General features: G+C 44.9%; 1 protein-coding gene across 2 annotated transcripts in view; it reads right to left on the reverse strand.

Moving 5' to 3' along the window:
- Nucleotides 1-3,100: 3,100 nt before the first annotated feature.
- The window catches only part of mfap3l (microfibril associated protein 3 like), a 56,024-nt gene continuing 41,759 nt past the window's right edge, over nt 3,101-17,365 (reverse strand). For both annotated transcript variants that reach the window (XM_084313443.1, XM_084313444.1), the window contains exon 3: nt 3,101-5,190. In XM_084313443.1, coding sequence (XP_084169569.1) covers nt 4,253-5,190 — 938 coding nt within the window. In that variant the 3' untranslated portion in view covers nt 3,101-4,252. The remainder of the gene's footprint in view (nt 5,191-17,365) is intronic.

The following is a 17,365-nucleotide window of genomic DNA, read 5'->3' on the forward strand; positions in this document are numbered from 1 at the left end:
TGTAAGGCAGTCTTGGTTTCATTCTTTCCTAAACGTCACCATGTTTTGTTTTTCCTCCACGCCTTGAGACTCATCGTCCGGTCAAATAACACTAGACGCAGCTCTCTTACGCTCCCCGTCTTCTGAAATGTAGTCAAGTAAGTATCTCAAACATCCCAACACGGTATTCTAGATCATTCTGTCAGTCTCTGTCTGAAGGAGGGTGGAGATGTCTACTTTCTGCCAAGCCAGACTTCACACAAACCAGCCTTTGTGAAGCACTTTCCCATGAGTTTGGATGGAGCAGCAGTATGCTCCATAGACTGCTCCCTGGCTCTCAGTGCCCACCCACCCACCTCCTCTCTCTCTCTCTAACCTCTCCCGTTACACTGCCCTCACCAACACGCTGTGCTCCCTGGCTCTCAGTACCCACCCACCCACCTCCTCTCTCTCTCTCTAACCTCTCCCGTTACACTGCCCCCTGGCTGTTCAGTACCCACCCACCCACCTCCTCTCTCTCTCTCTCTAACCTCTCCCGTTACACTGCCCCCTGGCTGTTCAATACCCACCCACCCACCTCCTCTCTCTCTCTCTAACCTCTCCCGTTACACTGCCCTCACCAACACGCTGAGTACCCACCCACCCACCTCCTCTCCCTCCCCCCTCTAACCTCTCCCGTTACACTGCCCTCACCCTGGCCTGATGAGCTCAGTCTGTAAGTGAGAGCCAGGGAGATGTGTAAAAGTAAAACAACACCTCAAGTCTAGCGTGGCTGCCGCTTACATGGCCGTCCTTCAAAGAGTGAGTTATTAATACAAGCTGCTGTACCCCCCCCCCCCCCCCCCCACACTTCTTTTTTATAATGACCACTGTAGCTATGGTTACGAGAATGGGCCGCTTTGTTCCCGAGTGCGCGCAGGGAGTTGGCGACTGGAAAACTTAGTCAGGTGACGAGATGAGGTGTCCTCTGTCAGAGAGACACCGTCCGTATATGGAGAGGAGGGAAGGCAAAGAAGAGACGACATGGAATAAAGAGAGCGAGGGCAAGACCGTGACACCCAGGATATGGCATTTTGTATGATTGACCAAACGTGGAAACCATGGTAACGCAGCAGACATGTTTTTTTTTTATTTTTTTTTTATTCCACTACAAAACAAAAGAGGCGTTTCCATGAGCACTGTTTAAAAGCAGTCACATCCAGTCTCACCCCTGAAACCCGCTGGACTGTATAGCTAAGCAGAGGAGGGGGAACAAGTCCGTTATAGTTCCAGACTAAAGCTCTCTCTGCTTACACATGCAGCTGGATGCACAGGACTGTAGAGCCTCCAAAGAAGCTAGTAGAGGATCAAAGCTTGAGAAAACAAGACAGGGAAACTTAAAAATAGGGTATGATGTGGGCCCTAATAGGGAGGTGTAGTCTGACGTCACTTTAGTTTTCCTGCGCGGTCCACCCGTATAGGGATTTATCATTGGGAAAATGTATTATCAGCTAATAATTCTGCCTCATGGAGCGGCCGGGTAGCGCAGCGGACTAAGCATCTGTCTACCACCACAGAGACAGTGGGATCGAATCCAGCTGTGGTGCTTCCGGGTTGGCCGACCGGCGACCGTCCATACTAACACAATTGGCAGTGTTAGCGGGTGGGAAACCCGGCGAGGGTGGGTCCTGGTCGTTGTAAACAGCGACTCCTACAGTTCGGTCGGGGCGCCTGCACAGCGAGGGAAGGATCTGGGAGAGGTAGTGTGACCTTCCACACGTTACACTCTCTCAGTGAGAGTCCGCGCTGCCAGGTGAAAAGAAGTGGTGGGCTGGGTACACATGGGTCGGAGGAAGCATGTGATAGTCTCCGCCTTCCCGGACCGACGGTAGGGGGTAGTGTGTGCAACGACCAGGAAGGGGATTGGGAGAAAAACTATCATTAAAAAAAATATATATATATATTCTGCCTCATGAACATTGGCATGCTTTAAATTTTTGTTAGTTCCCTTCCATCACTAACATTATTGTTTAAGCATTTTTTGTTTAAATAAAGTTAGTTAAAAAGTTGTTTAATTTGTCGTTAAAAAATAACTACACTTACCAGTAGACACCTGTCGTTCAGTGCTGTCGCCTAATACACGTCAACGGCCATTGTGTAGTTTCTCAGTGAACGAAAACATTATTTAGCTACTTTTACGATGAACCGTTTCTGCGCCAAAAACGAGTTAACTCCAATCGAATTATGCCAAAAACGAGTTAACTCGTTATAGGCCGCCAATCGAATTCGAGTACTCGTTATTTGATCCGTTTTGCTTTTATTCGCTATTTCCATTCATTATTCATCCTGCTGTGCTGTAGGAGACACTCTGTCTGAGACCGCAGCGGTCAGATACCGCCGCCTAACGCCTTGCGGCCGTTATTGCACCCCATTTGAAACAATGTGGTTTCTTTTCTCGGCCGAGCTGAGCCGTGCACGCAGGGTCTAAATACTCCGGCTTATATCGATGCATCGGCTCCCCCGATCGGCGATCAGATAATTGGATTATTCTTTTTGCAGTACATCATAGATAAGGTAAGTACTATATGTTATCGATCTTGCGTTGATCCGATAATTCTTTCCCACGATCGAAGCGTGTCGGTGGTGTGTGTGTTGGTAGCGATCAGAAGCACGGAGTGGCCCCGCGTCCCCGTCTCCCTTTCATGCGTGCATGGTGAAAGATAATACAGATAATCTAGCGTTGATTTCAGATTGATTGTTGATCCAAGCGAGGAATGGCAAGGACGTGTTTAGTGAATTTCACTAAAACGCTGTTTTCACGTCTTTTCCTGGGATTACTCAGAATCACTCAAACTATACTCGTATTCACCACGGTATAAAACGGAAATGTACGGATGAAAAAAGTGTTTTGCACATTGACCGGAAGAAACTCACTGACAATCGACAATGTTATTAGATCCATAGCTATAATATTTAATATAGTTTTAGCAGTTGCAAACACCGGCATTATCCCATTGAACAAAGCACTGGCACAAACGGCCATACGCCCACGGCGCCATCTGGCGATCATTGTGTTAAATGCGAATTTTTCCATGTTGAGCTATAGATTGTGGATGAATACACACAGAAAGGTACACCATGCCAATGTTCATGCTTTATTTGTTTTAAACGAGACGATTTAGAAATGTGTCCATAATTGAGAATACATTGCAATTTCAAGTGGGTTGGACCGCGGGAAACAACAATGATGTAACCACTAGACCTCACTATAAGGCAGAAAAGTAAAAAAAAAATGCTAAAACTGCATGGTTTAAAATCACACCACAATGGGTAATAATAATAATAGAACTTGAACTTGAACTTGAACTTGAACTTGAATACTCTCAAAACATTTAAAAATAAATGGTCATTACCTATATGGGCAATACTGGTTATGCCCAAAGGGGTGTGTTTGAAAGTTTGACTCGATGAGGAAATTAATGTCAAAAGTTTTTTTGGTGTATTAATTAGGGTAACGTTAGGTCTGACAATCATGACATCTGATTAAGGACCATTCATTTGAAATCTGGCTTTAGTTTTGTTTTGTTACGTCATGCAACTTCTCGGTAAGTAGAATGTTGTACGGTAATACTGTTGTACGGTAACAGTAGAACGTTGTACGGTAACAGCAGTATGCTGTACGTTAACAGTAGAACGCTGCACGGTAACAGCAGAACATTGTACGGTAACAACAGACTGGTTCTTCTGCCAGCGATGGGAATGGGTTCCGAAGAGAACAAAAAGCATCTTTCGTCGACTCTGGAAACGGGATGAGGACCGGTTTGCAGCCGATTGGTGTACTAATCATAGAAACCGTTGTACTGTATGAAACTAGAAAAGTGACAATTAATTTCCCCCAAGGTGAAATAATACAAGTCTGCTTTGCTTCATGAAAATACCAACAGATAAAAGGGCCCTTTATAATTCGTATTATATTACTATCGTGTGTCGTCGTTAACCCTCTCCCATGTACATTCAAACGTGAAAGTCCATAAGCATGATAAATAACGCTTGAATGTAAAAAAAAAAAAGTAGGATTTACTTTTCGTATAATATTCTACGTGGGAGGTTCTGAGACATTGTTCCATTGGGAAAGGTTAAAATAAAACACCACGATTGTTCCATTTCAAAAAGGTGAAATAACAATTCTACTCTTGACCTTTTGTTTTCTCTATAAGGGGAAATGCATAGCAGGATGGTTCCTCCTTATTCCAGGCTTTGTCCGTTTGATTGTTGTTCAGTCCGTATTTACTTGTTACACATGGCTCTCATAAATGACCTGGCAAGGAGGATTCTTACTGGCTGCCTCTGGCTCTGCCGGCTCTGAACTTTGCTCCGCGACCTCCTCCCCCTCCCCCTCCTCAGGCTCCTCCTCTAGGGTCAGAGGAGGCGGAGTCAGAGGAGGCGGGGTCAGAGGAGGCGGAGGCGAGGAGGGGGTGTTCTCCGGCTGTGGCGGAGCTTCTATGCTGCAGTACCCGCCGATGGCCAGCGGGGGGTGGACCGACACCTGGATGGCGATGTGCTGCGGCTGCTCGTGGAGCGATGCGTCGTCCGAATCCGCCGCGGGGGACCCGCTGCGCTCCCTCTCGCGCTCCCTCTCGCGCTCCCTCTCCTGCAGGATGGTGAAGACGTCCGCGCCGGCGATGCAGGGCATCCTGCCCTCGGGGGCCTGTCGCACGAAGGTGTGCCTCATCTCCTCAACCCCGACCACCTCCAGGATCTCCTCCATGAAGGTGCGGCAGTTCATGATGAGCGGCGGCAGGGGGATGCTGCGCGCCAGCTCCTCGATGTACCGCGCAAACTCCATGGTCTTGAACTGGGTGACCTTGGCGAGCTCCAGGGTCTTGGCCGAGGTGATGATGGGGATGCGCTTGGCGATCTCGAAGGCCTTCTGGAGCTTCTCTGCGCCCTCTGCACGGAAGAACTCTTTGATGGCCTTCTCCGTCTTCTTCAGGTGGCTGCTCATCATGCACAGCCGCGTGATGTTGAGAGCCATGATGATGGTGAAGGTGACCAGGCAGACCACCATGTAGTAGACGCCCATGTCTCCCTTGCTCAAGACCACGCGCAGCGTCACCGTGCAGTTGGACATGCCGTACACGTTGGACGCCATGCAGGTGTACTTGCCGCGGTCTGCGAATTCGATGCCGGTGATGTTGAGGATACCGCTCTCCAGCAGCCACCATTTATCACCTAGAGAGAGAGGGAGAGATGGGTGTCATGAATGAAAGACCATGACTAAACATTCTCAGTTGGTGATTGTTCTGTTAGAATATAGACTTGTATAGACTAGAGAGTTGTTTGTGCCTTATGGAGCTGTTTGTTGCTATGGGTTACCATATTTCACATTGCGCAGTTGGGAGAGTTAGGAGGCTACCGTATAAAAGTCCATCGTTGACCGTCAGGCGCAATTACTCAATTACTAAGTCATGCTACCTGCGCTAACGTTATATACAGGTCAGAACGTAGGCTCACATTGTTACCTTTTGTTTCATAGCCTACAACAATTAGGGATGCACCGATCCGATATTGATATCAGTACTGATAAGGAAGGAAGGACAGGACACACTCACTGAGAAACATTGCTTTATACTGAAACCTAGGATAAGCCATTTTAAGTTTATTAGTAATCTTAAAAGTGAGGAACCAGCTGACTTGATATAAGGGGCGTGTTTAAAACGACCATTTTGTTTTGTTAAGTGCCCCCATTAAGGGCCAGGTGTTAAGACAGCACTAATTAGTGATAGAGATTTAAAGGCTTGCTGGCTTAGCGTCAGCGAAGCATCGAGAAACGAAGAAGGACAAAGAGGAGGAGTTTTCCTGGAGTTCTGCGCAGGGATCCACCGATCCACCTAGTGCTAAGTACACCCTAGTCCTATCTTACACTCCACTCTGAAAAATCTCCCTTTCCCTCCCACTCTGCTATTTCTCTACTTCCTCCCTGCCACTCTTGACACCACAATGTGTCTCATACCTATATCCACAATCTGCTCCTCCAGAACAGATAGCAACCCGGCTAATCTCTCCTACCCTCCTACAGCCACTAATACACCTGTCACAGTACAGGGAGGCTTATGGAATGGTCAATCAGCAGTCAAGAAAGCTGACTTCATTACTGCCTACGCCCATAGTCTAAATCTGCAGCTCCTGGCTCTAACTGAGACCTGGATAACCCCCAATAACTCATCAACACCTGCAGCATTATCTACAAACTATAACTTCACTCACACACCTCGACCTTCCAGACGGGGTGGAGGCACTGGCCTCATGACATCTCCTTCATGGGCTACTACAAACTTAACACCACTCCCAGAACTGTCACTCTCCTCTCTCGAATATCATGCAGTATCTGTCTCTAATCCTTTCAATCTCACCATTGACGATGTCGATTATGAAAAATCGTCGACGAGATATTGTTGCGTCGATTAGTCATTAAAAAATACAATTGTTTGACCTGACTCCCACTGCCATGCCTCCCACCCACAAAGCAGACAACTCCTTGGATCTCATATTTTCCCGTAACTCCAGCATCATTAACACCACGGTAACTCCCCTACATGTATCTGACCATTCCTTCATATCCTTCTCACTAACTCTCATGCTTAACCGAAAGGTCTTCACCCCAACTCAAACCGTCTCACTCAGACGCAACCTGCCCTCCCTATCCCCCTCCACCCTCTCCTCTGACATACTATCCGCTCTACCTTTGAGTGACACCTTCTCTGCTCTCTCCACAGAGATGGCAACCTTCACCCTCCTCTCAGCCCTTGCAACCTCCTTCGACAAGCTCTGTCCCCTCGTTGAGAAACCTGCCCGCCGTTCCCCACCCAGTCCATGGCTGACAGATCCAGTGAGAGAACAAAGACAGGTCCTGAGAGCAGCTGAAAGGAAGTATAGAAAGTCACGCCTCACTGCTGACATCGACACATATCACAACTAGAGCTGCCGCGGTATTGATGTTTTCCTTACCGCACAAATTTGCGAAATATTTCCTACCGCTGCGGTTATTACCGTACACACACACACACACAAAAAATAATAAAAAAAATGTGTAGTCTACTCTTTATAGCATATAGCCTGCCTCTAGTCTAAATGTCTATCTTTAGAGCAGGGGTGTCAAACTCATTTTCACAGAGGGCCACATCAGCATTATGGTTGCCCTCAAAGGGCCAAAGACCGTATAAATGTTAATGTAATGTAAAATAAATGTAGCTACACATTTACATATTGTTAAACATGTTGTTTCTGTATTTATTACTTATTCAAGTTATACATATTGCAAATGCATTTGCATAAATGTAAAAATATATGTTAGCTTATGTTATTTTAACAAATAATTTTAGTTTATCAGAACCCCATATTACTCCATCAATCAATGATCAAACCATTCAAGTAAATAACAAAGAAGAATATCATCAAATTCAAGCTATGACATTAAGTTTGTTCAAAACCTTTTTGTCACAGTCAAGAGGGGCAGAACTAACAACTGTGAGCTGCAAAGAACACGTGGGACAGATGTAGCAGATGTTACAAAAACAAATGGCTGCACACATCCAACTAATGGAAGATGGTTTAATTAACTTTAATTAACAGATTGCAGAATGGGTACAGTACAGTACAGCTCAATACACACAATTGTTAAGGGGATGCAGACCAGAGAAAGACTTTCGACTTGTTTACATCAGGGTCCCCCATTTTCAATTCGTAATGAAATTGCTATTATGTGTCTGCATGAACACACAACTGTAACTGTACTCAAAAATAACAAAATAAGGGTTGTCTCAGTTCACAACTATATTGGTCAAGTTTTGGGTGGGACTTGTTTGCGTCCCTACAGCTTCTTATTCAATTGAGCGAGATGCTCGGTTATGTCACACAGCCAGTTTGCATCTGACAGTTCAGACAATATTTCTTCAACCCTTTGTTACCTATTCCGCCTGGATCTTTTTTGTATTTTGGGCTGTAAAATTGTCAAAGAATGTCTGAGGAAAGTGCTTTTGGCTTTTTTCCTTTGTTACTTCATCAATACCTCAGATGTTCAACATACATGTATGTGTAAGAATGTGTAATAACTAAGGCTGTCAAAGTTAAAGCTTTATTAACGCATTAACCCACAATTATTTTAACACTGCTATTTTTTAACCCAATATTAATGTAAAAAAAATATATTTTTTTACCTGAGCTCTTGGGGGGCCACATCAAATGACGTGGCGGGCAGCATTTGGCCCGCGGGCCGTGAGTTTGACACCTATGCTTTAGAGGATGACTTTGCAGCATGAATATTGTTTGGGATTCGGCAAGCACGCATTCGTTATTAAAAGTGAAACACGGATTCGAAGTCTCCCCTCTGGTCGTGCGCCGTTCACTCTGTGTCGCGGGCAGGGGTGGTAGCGGCGCGCCCGCCGGTTACCCCCCCGACCCTTTCTTCTTCTTATTATTATTATAACGTTACTACTTATGATTACAAAGTAGGGCTGGGCGATATGGCCTAAATATGATATCACGATATTTTCTGACCTTTCGGCGATACACGATACGCATCACGATGTTTTTATTTTTTCCCCCAAACAATTCATTATGAGGCTTACCAAGACAGTATTTGAGTTTGCAAGCTAACATTAAAGACAAAATAAAATACCCATGCATTTAGCATTTTTATATTATATATTAGATTTAGATTATTGGATTATTAGATTATATATTGCATATATTTAGCAATGAGATATTATATGATTTAGATATGAAATATGATTAATTGAAAATGGGGGACCCTGATGTAAACAAGATGAAAGTCTTTCTCTGGTCTGCATCCTCCAGTCCACTGTTGTTGTATTGAGCTGTACTGTATTGTACCCATGCTGCAATCTGTTAATAACGTTTTCATTCATTCAGACGGCAAACAGAATCATTTTGATTGACAGTCGAGTCTGCCAATTACGTCACACCGCTTGCACCCGCCCTGCTGTTCTTAGCACCAATCGGCAAGCGCGTATTCATTTTTTACTTCCGCCATTGGAGAGCTCAATGACAACAACAATGGTAGCGGTAGCTCCCCGCGGCCGACGTTTAGCTTTTAGCTCCGCAGGATGACTAAATGACTGGAGGCATAATGATTTTACTGCAACGGATGTTATAATAAAAGCCTTTCCATACATCTGTCTGATTGAAAACTTTATTAACAGACCGCAGAATGGGCACAACTCAGTCAGCACGGGCTGAGATATGAACGACTAATGCTTGCTATATCTAGGTCGACCTCGGACGTTGCTATGTAAATACGCTGATGTTATTGAACGTGTAACTATATAACGTTAATGCCACAAAACGAATGCCTTTGTTATCATAAGTAGTAACTTTTGATGCAGTAGTGTGTGTGTGGGGCGGCGCTGTTCAAAAGTTTCAACGTGTGGACCAGATTGACGCGACACAATCCTCTTGGGCAAAACATCACGATATCCACGATACGTTTAAAAAGTGTATCGTTAATGAACTGTACCCGATATTTATATAATATCGTCATATCGCCCAGCCCTATTACAAAGGCATTCGTTTTGTGGCATTAACGTTATATAGTTACACGTTCAATAACATCAGCGTATTTACCGGACCATAGCAAGGCAAGCGTTACTCAATTCATATCTCAGTTCCTTTCTTTGCTCAGAGCGTGCCGAGTTGTACCCATTCTGTACCCAGTCTGTTAATAAAGTTTTCAATCAGACAAGTGTATAGAACGAAGGGCTTTTATTATAACATTTCGTTGCAGTAAAATCATTATGCCTCGTTCCCCCTGAGGAGCGACGGTAATCCACTCCGGTCTCCGGCGGGAGCTAACATATTAGCCGTGTTGTGAGCTCTGATCAATGGCTGACATTAGGGGTGGACGGTATGGTCTAAAATTTATATCACGGTATAATTTGAAGCATAGACGGTAACGGTATATATCACGGTATCATCGTTTTTGATAAAAAAAAATTAGTTTATATAATTTTTTATTTTTTTTTATAAAATATATATATTATATAATTAGACTTGTACTTGTATTATCTGCGAGACATCGCCACCACGCAACAAGCTCCACTGTCTGTGTGTACTCTAGTAGCCTCCAGCTACGGCCAGGATTCTCTGGAGCTGCACCTGGACCTATACTCGAGTAGCCTCGAGCAGAGCTACGGCCAGGATTCTCCGGCGCTGCACCTGGACCCTATTGGCATAACGTTACTTAACTGTGCTCAGCAAGCCCTCAGCTCGAATACGCATCGAATCAGTGTTATAAGACATTGATATCAGGAGCTATCTGTAGCTACTGCTAGCCGGATATATAACGTTAATACAACGCCTCAGTGAATTATTTAGTTCAATGGGACATTTCGTTTTGAACGGTGAACTAACTTGCGCTAACGTGAGCTAACAGGTAGCATACACGTCTCTCTACTAGACTTTGTGGAGCGTTTGTTGATGTCAGGAGCTATCGGTAGCTGGCCGACTAGATACCGTTCGGTTAGACAATGCCTCATCATGTATTAAACTAAAAGTGAATAGTTGACTGGGTCATTTTGTAACGGTAGCTAAGCTAACGTTAGCTCAGGGAGACGCCGCCGTCCTCCCGTGTCTATACGTTACTATATGAATTGAAAATGGGGGACCCTGATGGAAACAAGACAAACGTCTTTCTCAGGTCTGCACCCCCTTAACAATTGTATGTATTGAGCCGTACTGTATTGTACCCATTCTGCAATCTGTTAAATAAGTTTTCATTCATTCATTCCCGTCCCACTAGACTACTAGACCCGTGTTTACATGCGTGCGGTATGGGGCTGGCACGCCCACTGCGCGAAGCCTCCTAAATAACTTTTTCCAGTTCGCACATATCTATTATCTATGACTAATTCTATCTATTTTTAGGGGCAAATGCGAGTGAAATAGTCGCGCTGTGGTTACATGACGTCATTGCTATTTTAGAGCTGCCCTACCCCGGTTACACGGTATAGTCAAAATCCATACCGTAGAGCAAATTCATACCGTTTATACCGTATACCGTTTATACCGTCCACCCCTAGCTGACATTCAGGAAGTAAAAACCTAATACGCGCTTGCCGATTGGTGGTAACACACTGCAGGACGCGTGTAGCTTTATGCCAAGCAAGCAGTGCAAAAATTTACCATAGTGGCGTGCAGTAATGCGCCTTTCATTTTCCGCCGCCCAGCGCCCAGGTCGCGCGGAAATAGGCTGTCTATTGCCATTCTCTTTGACAAACTCTAACCTTAACCAGCTCCTTAACAGCGCCTAAACTTAACCGTTCTAACCTTAACCAACTCCGAAACAATGCCTAACCTTAACCATAGAAAGAATATTGCCATTCTCTAACACAAACTCTAACCTTAACCAGCTCCTTAACAGCGCCTAAACTTAACCGTTCTAACCTTAACCAACTCCGAAACAATGCCTAACCTTAACCTTAACCTTAACCATGCCTAACCTTAACCGGCGAAAGAATACACGTTAAAAAAAAAATCACGTTAAAAAAAAAAGATTTGATGGGATTCGAACTCACCAACAACGGACCGCAGGATCGCAGGACCGCTGCTCTGCGAGGTGAGCTATAGCGCCGAATGAGAGTCATGGCGTTTTTGGACGGTTACGTAATTCCAACCAAGGCGGGATCTCATGCGCATGCGCGGGCACCTCGCGCGAGCACGCCGAGCACGCCGGCGCACGCACGCACCTGAGCGAGCACGCCGCCGCCGGTGCACGCACGGTAGAATTTGTCTAAGCGTGGCCTGAAAAGAAGGGCGCTTTACCGCACTGGCGTGCGGTGACGAATGCGGAAGCATTTTTGCACTGCTTGCTTGGCATAAAGCTACAGGCCTGCAGGACGCTCCAACGTGTGACGCGTCTCTCTTCTGACCAATCAGTGGTCTGCAGTGTTTCATGTGACTTTTCTGGTACCCAATAGGGTCGCTTGGAACCTCGACAGAGAAGTAGGGTATATCTGCAGAGCCGCAAGCCCAACGAGAGCAGGGTACTTTATTATTATTATAAAAAACAGCGGTGATGCGGTATTCAGCCCAACTCTGCGGTGGGCGTGATGTAACAGCGATACCGCGGTAATACCGATACCGTGGCAGCTCTAATCACAACCTCTTGTTAACATTCTCCAAAACCATTACTAATGCCAAAGCTTCTTTCTTTCACCATAGGATCGAGGCCTCTGCCAAGAATCTTCGCAAACTGCATGCTACCATGTCCTCCCTCCTCACTCCCCCCCACCCCCCCCCCCCTCCCTCATCTTTCTCTGCCGAAGACTTTGCGATCTTCTTTGAGGAAAAAGTGGAGAACATCCGCAGCTCCTTCTCCCAACCCCCACCCATTCCAAATGCTGAATCGAGAACCTCATCCTTCACTCTGTCATTAGGGCTGGGCGATATGGAAAAAAATCATATCGCGATAACGATATGATAATTTTATTTTATTTCTCGATATCGATAATTATCGAATTGTTATAAGTATAAAAAAAATAAAAAAAAATTAAAAAATAAAGCAATTCTTTGTCATTGCCGCCATCTTTAGTGTTACATCCCCTCACACTCCAGTTCTCAGGCTGCAGCTGGTTTAAAAGCTAAAGTAAACCGGCTTCTCTGCTGGCTGTGGCTCCAGAGGAGTTGAACAGTTCTGGCTCTGCTAGTTTATTTTCAATCTTTTGGCGCTTTTTTGGTGGACAAACCACCGCACATGTGCACCGTGACTCGTGACTGGAGTCTAGTTCTGCTAGCACACATAGCCTACTGTGTACAGACGGTTTCAAAATGTATTTTAAATTAGAAAGCAAACAAAATAAATGGACAAGAGAAAAAGAAATCTGAATTAGGTCAGTATTGTCATTTGGACAAGCAAAGCCATTACTTTAAGTTGCAGGCAAGAAAGACAAGTCTGTCCACTGTCTCTGGTTTTAAAACTGCCCTGTTGCAGGTAGAAAAAAAAGAAAAAAAAGAAAAAAAAAGAAAAAAAGAAAAAAAGATTTTTCGTTTTTTTTTTTTTCGATATTCAATATCGATTATTAAAATATATCGCGACATTTATCGTTATCGTTATATCGCCCAGCCCTATCTGTCATCTTTCTCTCCCATTACAGAAGCCGAGACCCTGACACTGGTAACGTCGAACTGTCCGACTACATGCCAGCTGGACCAACTACCCTCCCCACTCCTCCAGACCATAGCACCAGACTGTCCTCCCATTCCTAACTGCAACCATCAACTCCTCACTCAACTCGGGGGTGGTCCCCACCTCCCTAAAACAAGCCAGTCACGCCGCTCATAAAAAAAAACCAACCCTGAACCCTACCGTCATAGGCAACTACCGTCCTGTCTCTCTTCTCTCCTTCCTTTCTAAAACACTTGAACGTGCTGTATCCAACCAACTTACTGCTTATCTCTTACAGAATGACCTCCTAGACCCTAATCAGTCAGGCTTCAGGACTGGTCACTCCACAGAGACAGCCCTCATTGCGGTCACAGAGGCACTTCACTTAGCAAAAGGCCTCTCCTCTGTCCTGATTCTCCTAGATCTATCTGCAGCCTTCGACACAGTCAACCACCAGATCCTCCTCGCGGCCCTCGCAGGAATGGGAGTGGCTGGCTCTGCGCTGACATGGCTGTCATCATACCTCAATGACCGCTCCTACCAAGTGTCATGGAGAGGGACCCTGTCGGCCACCCGCCCCCTGCGGACAGGTGTACCCCAGGGCTCGGTTTTAGGACCCCTTCTCTTTTCCCTCTACACTAAATCACTGGGTAACATTATCACGTCTCATGGCTTCTCCTACCATAGTTATGCCGACGATACTCAACTCTTCCTCTCCTTCCCTCCCTCAGATATCCACGTCTCTGAGCGGATCTTGGCCTGTCTGTCCGACATCTCCGCCTGGATGACGACCAACCACCTCAAGCAAAACAGAATTGCTCCACCTGCCGGCCAAATCCTCCCCCCTGACCGACCTTTCCATCACAGTCGAGAATGCCAGTTGACGACCAGTTGAACTTCTCTGCTCACATCGCAGCGACAACCAGAACCTGCTGATTCTTCCTGAGCAACGTCAGAAGGATCCGCCCCTTCCTGACAAAAGAAGCCACCCAACTCCTCGTCCAATCAACAGTCATCTCCCGCCTCAACTACTGCAACGCACTGCTCGCTGGCCTCCCGGCCACTGCCACTAAGCCTCTTCAACTCATTCAGAACGCAGCGGCCCGCCTGATCTCAAACCTACCGAAGTCGGCCCATGTCATCCCACTTCTTAGGGACCTGCACTGGCTCCCCATTGCTGCACGAATCCGCTTCAAGGCCCTCGACCTAGCATACCGTGCGGCAAAGGGAACCGCTCCCGCCTACCTCCGGTCAATGGTCTCTAACTACACACCCTCAAGACCCCTAGGCTCTGCATCTTCTGGACGCCTCAGACCTACTCCTATCCAAGCTCCGGGAGGGTCATCAAAGAGAAGTCGCCTATTCTCAGTCCTTGCCCCACAATGGTGGAATGAACTACCCACCCCAGTTAGGACAGCCGAAACACGTCCAATCTTTCGCCGTCGACTAAAGACGCACTTCTTCAACCATTATCTGAATTAAAAAACGAAAAAAGAAATCTAACCATAACTAACCGTACTGTCATGCACATGTCCTAATAAATTAACCTACACTGTAGCACTCAACACTTTGATGAACATTGTTGCTCAGCTGATAGAGTTGTGCCCTTCCTGATGGCTTGTCGTACAGAACTTGTAAGTCACTTTGGATAAAAGCGTCAGCTAAATGTAAATGTAAATATCAGATATCGGCCCGGCCCCTGATATGACTAAAATAGCTGGATCGGGTATCGGTAAAAATATATATATATATTGGATATTTAAAAAAATATATATAATATAATAACTAAAATTAAAAATAACAATTCAGTACATTTATATCTATTAGGGCTGACCTTCGTTTTTTTTGGAATTCGAAGCGTCAGGGCCGAGATTCGAGATTTAAAAAAAATTATGTACATTTTATTTTTTATATGTTGTGGGACTTGTACAGCACTTTGTTCAACTTTGTCAGTGCTGTAATAATCAAATATTTTCATATTCGAATCCCATGCCCATCGAACGAAGCTTCGAAGTATTTAAGACAGCCCTAATATCTATGTGTTAATTTGTTACATTTTGTTTCACTATGTTAAGAAAGTAATGTTTTAAGTCATGCCTGATGTTGCCTTGCACAAAAGAATAATCCTAGTCTCTTCCACACAGTGAGGCATACAGTTTATTAATTGAACAATGGGTATCGGTACTCGGTATCGGCCGATACCCAAAGTTTGTTGTGGACAAACACAGCCATCCCTGCTCAAGAAAGGTTACAGGGGGGGTGGTATTGCAGAAATACATGTCTACACGCTCCATGCATTAGGAGAGCCTCTGGAATACATCTACACGCTCCATGCATTAGGAGAGCCTCTGGAATACATCTACACGCTCCATGCATTAGGAGAGCCTCTGGAATACATCTACACGCTCCATGCATTAGGAGAGCCTCTGGAATACATCTACACCATAGGTGTCAAACTCACGGCCCGCGGGCCAAATGCGGCCCGCCACGTCATTTGATGTGGCCCCCCAAGAGCTCAGGTAAAAAATTACATTACTATTGGGTTAAAAAAATAGCAGTGTTAAAATAATTGTGGGTTAATGCGTTAATAAAGCTTTAACTTTGACAGCCTTAGTTATTACACATTCTTACACATACATGTATGTTGAACATCTGAGGTATTGATGAAGTAACAAAGGAAAAAAGCCAAAAGCACTTACTCCTCAGACATTCTTTGACAATTTTACAGCCCAAAATACAAAAAAGATCCAGGCGGGATAGGTAACAAAGGGTTGAAGAAATATTGTCTGAAGAACTGTCAGATGCAAACTGGCTGTGTGACATAACCGAGCATCTCGCTCAATTGAATAAGAAGCTGTAGGGACGCAAACAAGTCCCACCCAAAACTTGACCAATATAGTTGTGAACTGAGACAACCCTTATTTTGTTATTTTTGAGTACAGTTACAGTTGTGTGTTCATGCAGACACATAATAGCAATTTCATTACGAATTGAAAATGGGGGACCCTGATGTAAACAAGTCGAAAGTCTTTCTCTGGTCTGCATCCCCTTAACAATTGTGTGTATTGAGCTGTACTGTACTGTACCCATTCTGCAATCTGTTAATTAAAGTTAATTAAACTATCTTCCATTAGTTGGATGTATGGCCTCTGCAAGGTTGTGTGCAGCCATTTGTTTTTGTAACATCTGCTACATCTGTCCCACGTGTTCTTTGCAGCTCACAGTTGTTAGTTCTGCCCCTCTTGACTGTGACAAAAAGGTTTTGAACAAACTTAATGTCATAGCTTGAATTTGATGATATTCTTCTTTGTTATTTACTTGAATGGTTTGATCATTGATTGATGGAGTAATATGGGGTTCTGATCAACTAAAATTATTTGTTAAAATAACATAAGCTAACATATATTTTTACATTTATGCAAATGCATTTGCAATATGTATAACTTGAATAAGTAATAAATACAGAAACAACATGTTTAACAATATGTAAATGTGTAGCTACATTTATTTTACATTACATTAACATTTATACGGTCTTTGGCCCTTTGAGGGCAACCATGATGCTGATGTGGCCCTCTGTGAAAATGAGTTTGACACCCCTGATCTACACGCTCCATGCATTAGGAGAGCCTCTGGAATACATCTACACGCTCCATGTATTAGGAGAGCCTCTGGAATACATCTACACGCTCCATGTATTAGGAGAGCCTCTGGAATACATCTACACGCTCCATGCATTAGGAGAGCCTCTGGAATACATCTACACGCTCCATGCATTAGGAGAGCCTCTGGAATACATCTACACGCTCCATGCATTAGGAGAGCCTCTGGAATACATGTCTACACGCTCCATGCATTAGGAGAGCCTCTGGAATACATGTCTACACGCTCCATGCATTAGGAGAGCCTCTGGAATACATGTCTACACGCTCCATGCATTAGGAGAGCCTCTGGAATACATGTCTACACGCTCCATGCATTAGGAGAGCCTCTGGAATACATGTCTACACGCTCCATGCATTAGGAGAGCCTCTGGAATACATCTACACGCTCCATGCATTAGGAGAGCCTCTGGAATACATCTACACGCTCCATGCATTAGGAGAGCCTCTGGAATACATGTCTACACGCTCCATGCATTAGGAGAGCCTCTGGAATTTAAACTCCTATTAGAAACCTTCCGAGGCCCTTGACCTATTTCAGAGCACGGAACTGATATCTATATAT

This window comes from Notolepis coatsorum (genome assembly GCF_963971535.1).
Source record: "Notolepis coatsorum genome assembly, chromosome: 4".
NCBI classification, from domain to species: domain Eukaryota; kingdom Metazoa; phylum Chordata; class Actinopteri; order Aulopiformes; family Paralepididae; genus Notolepis; species Notolepis coatsorum.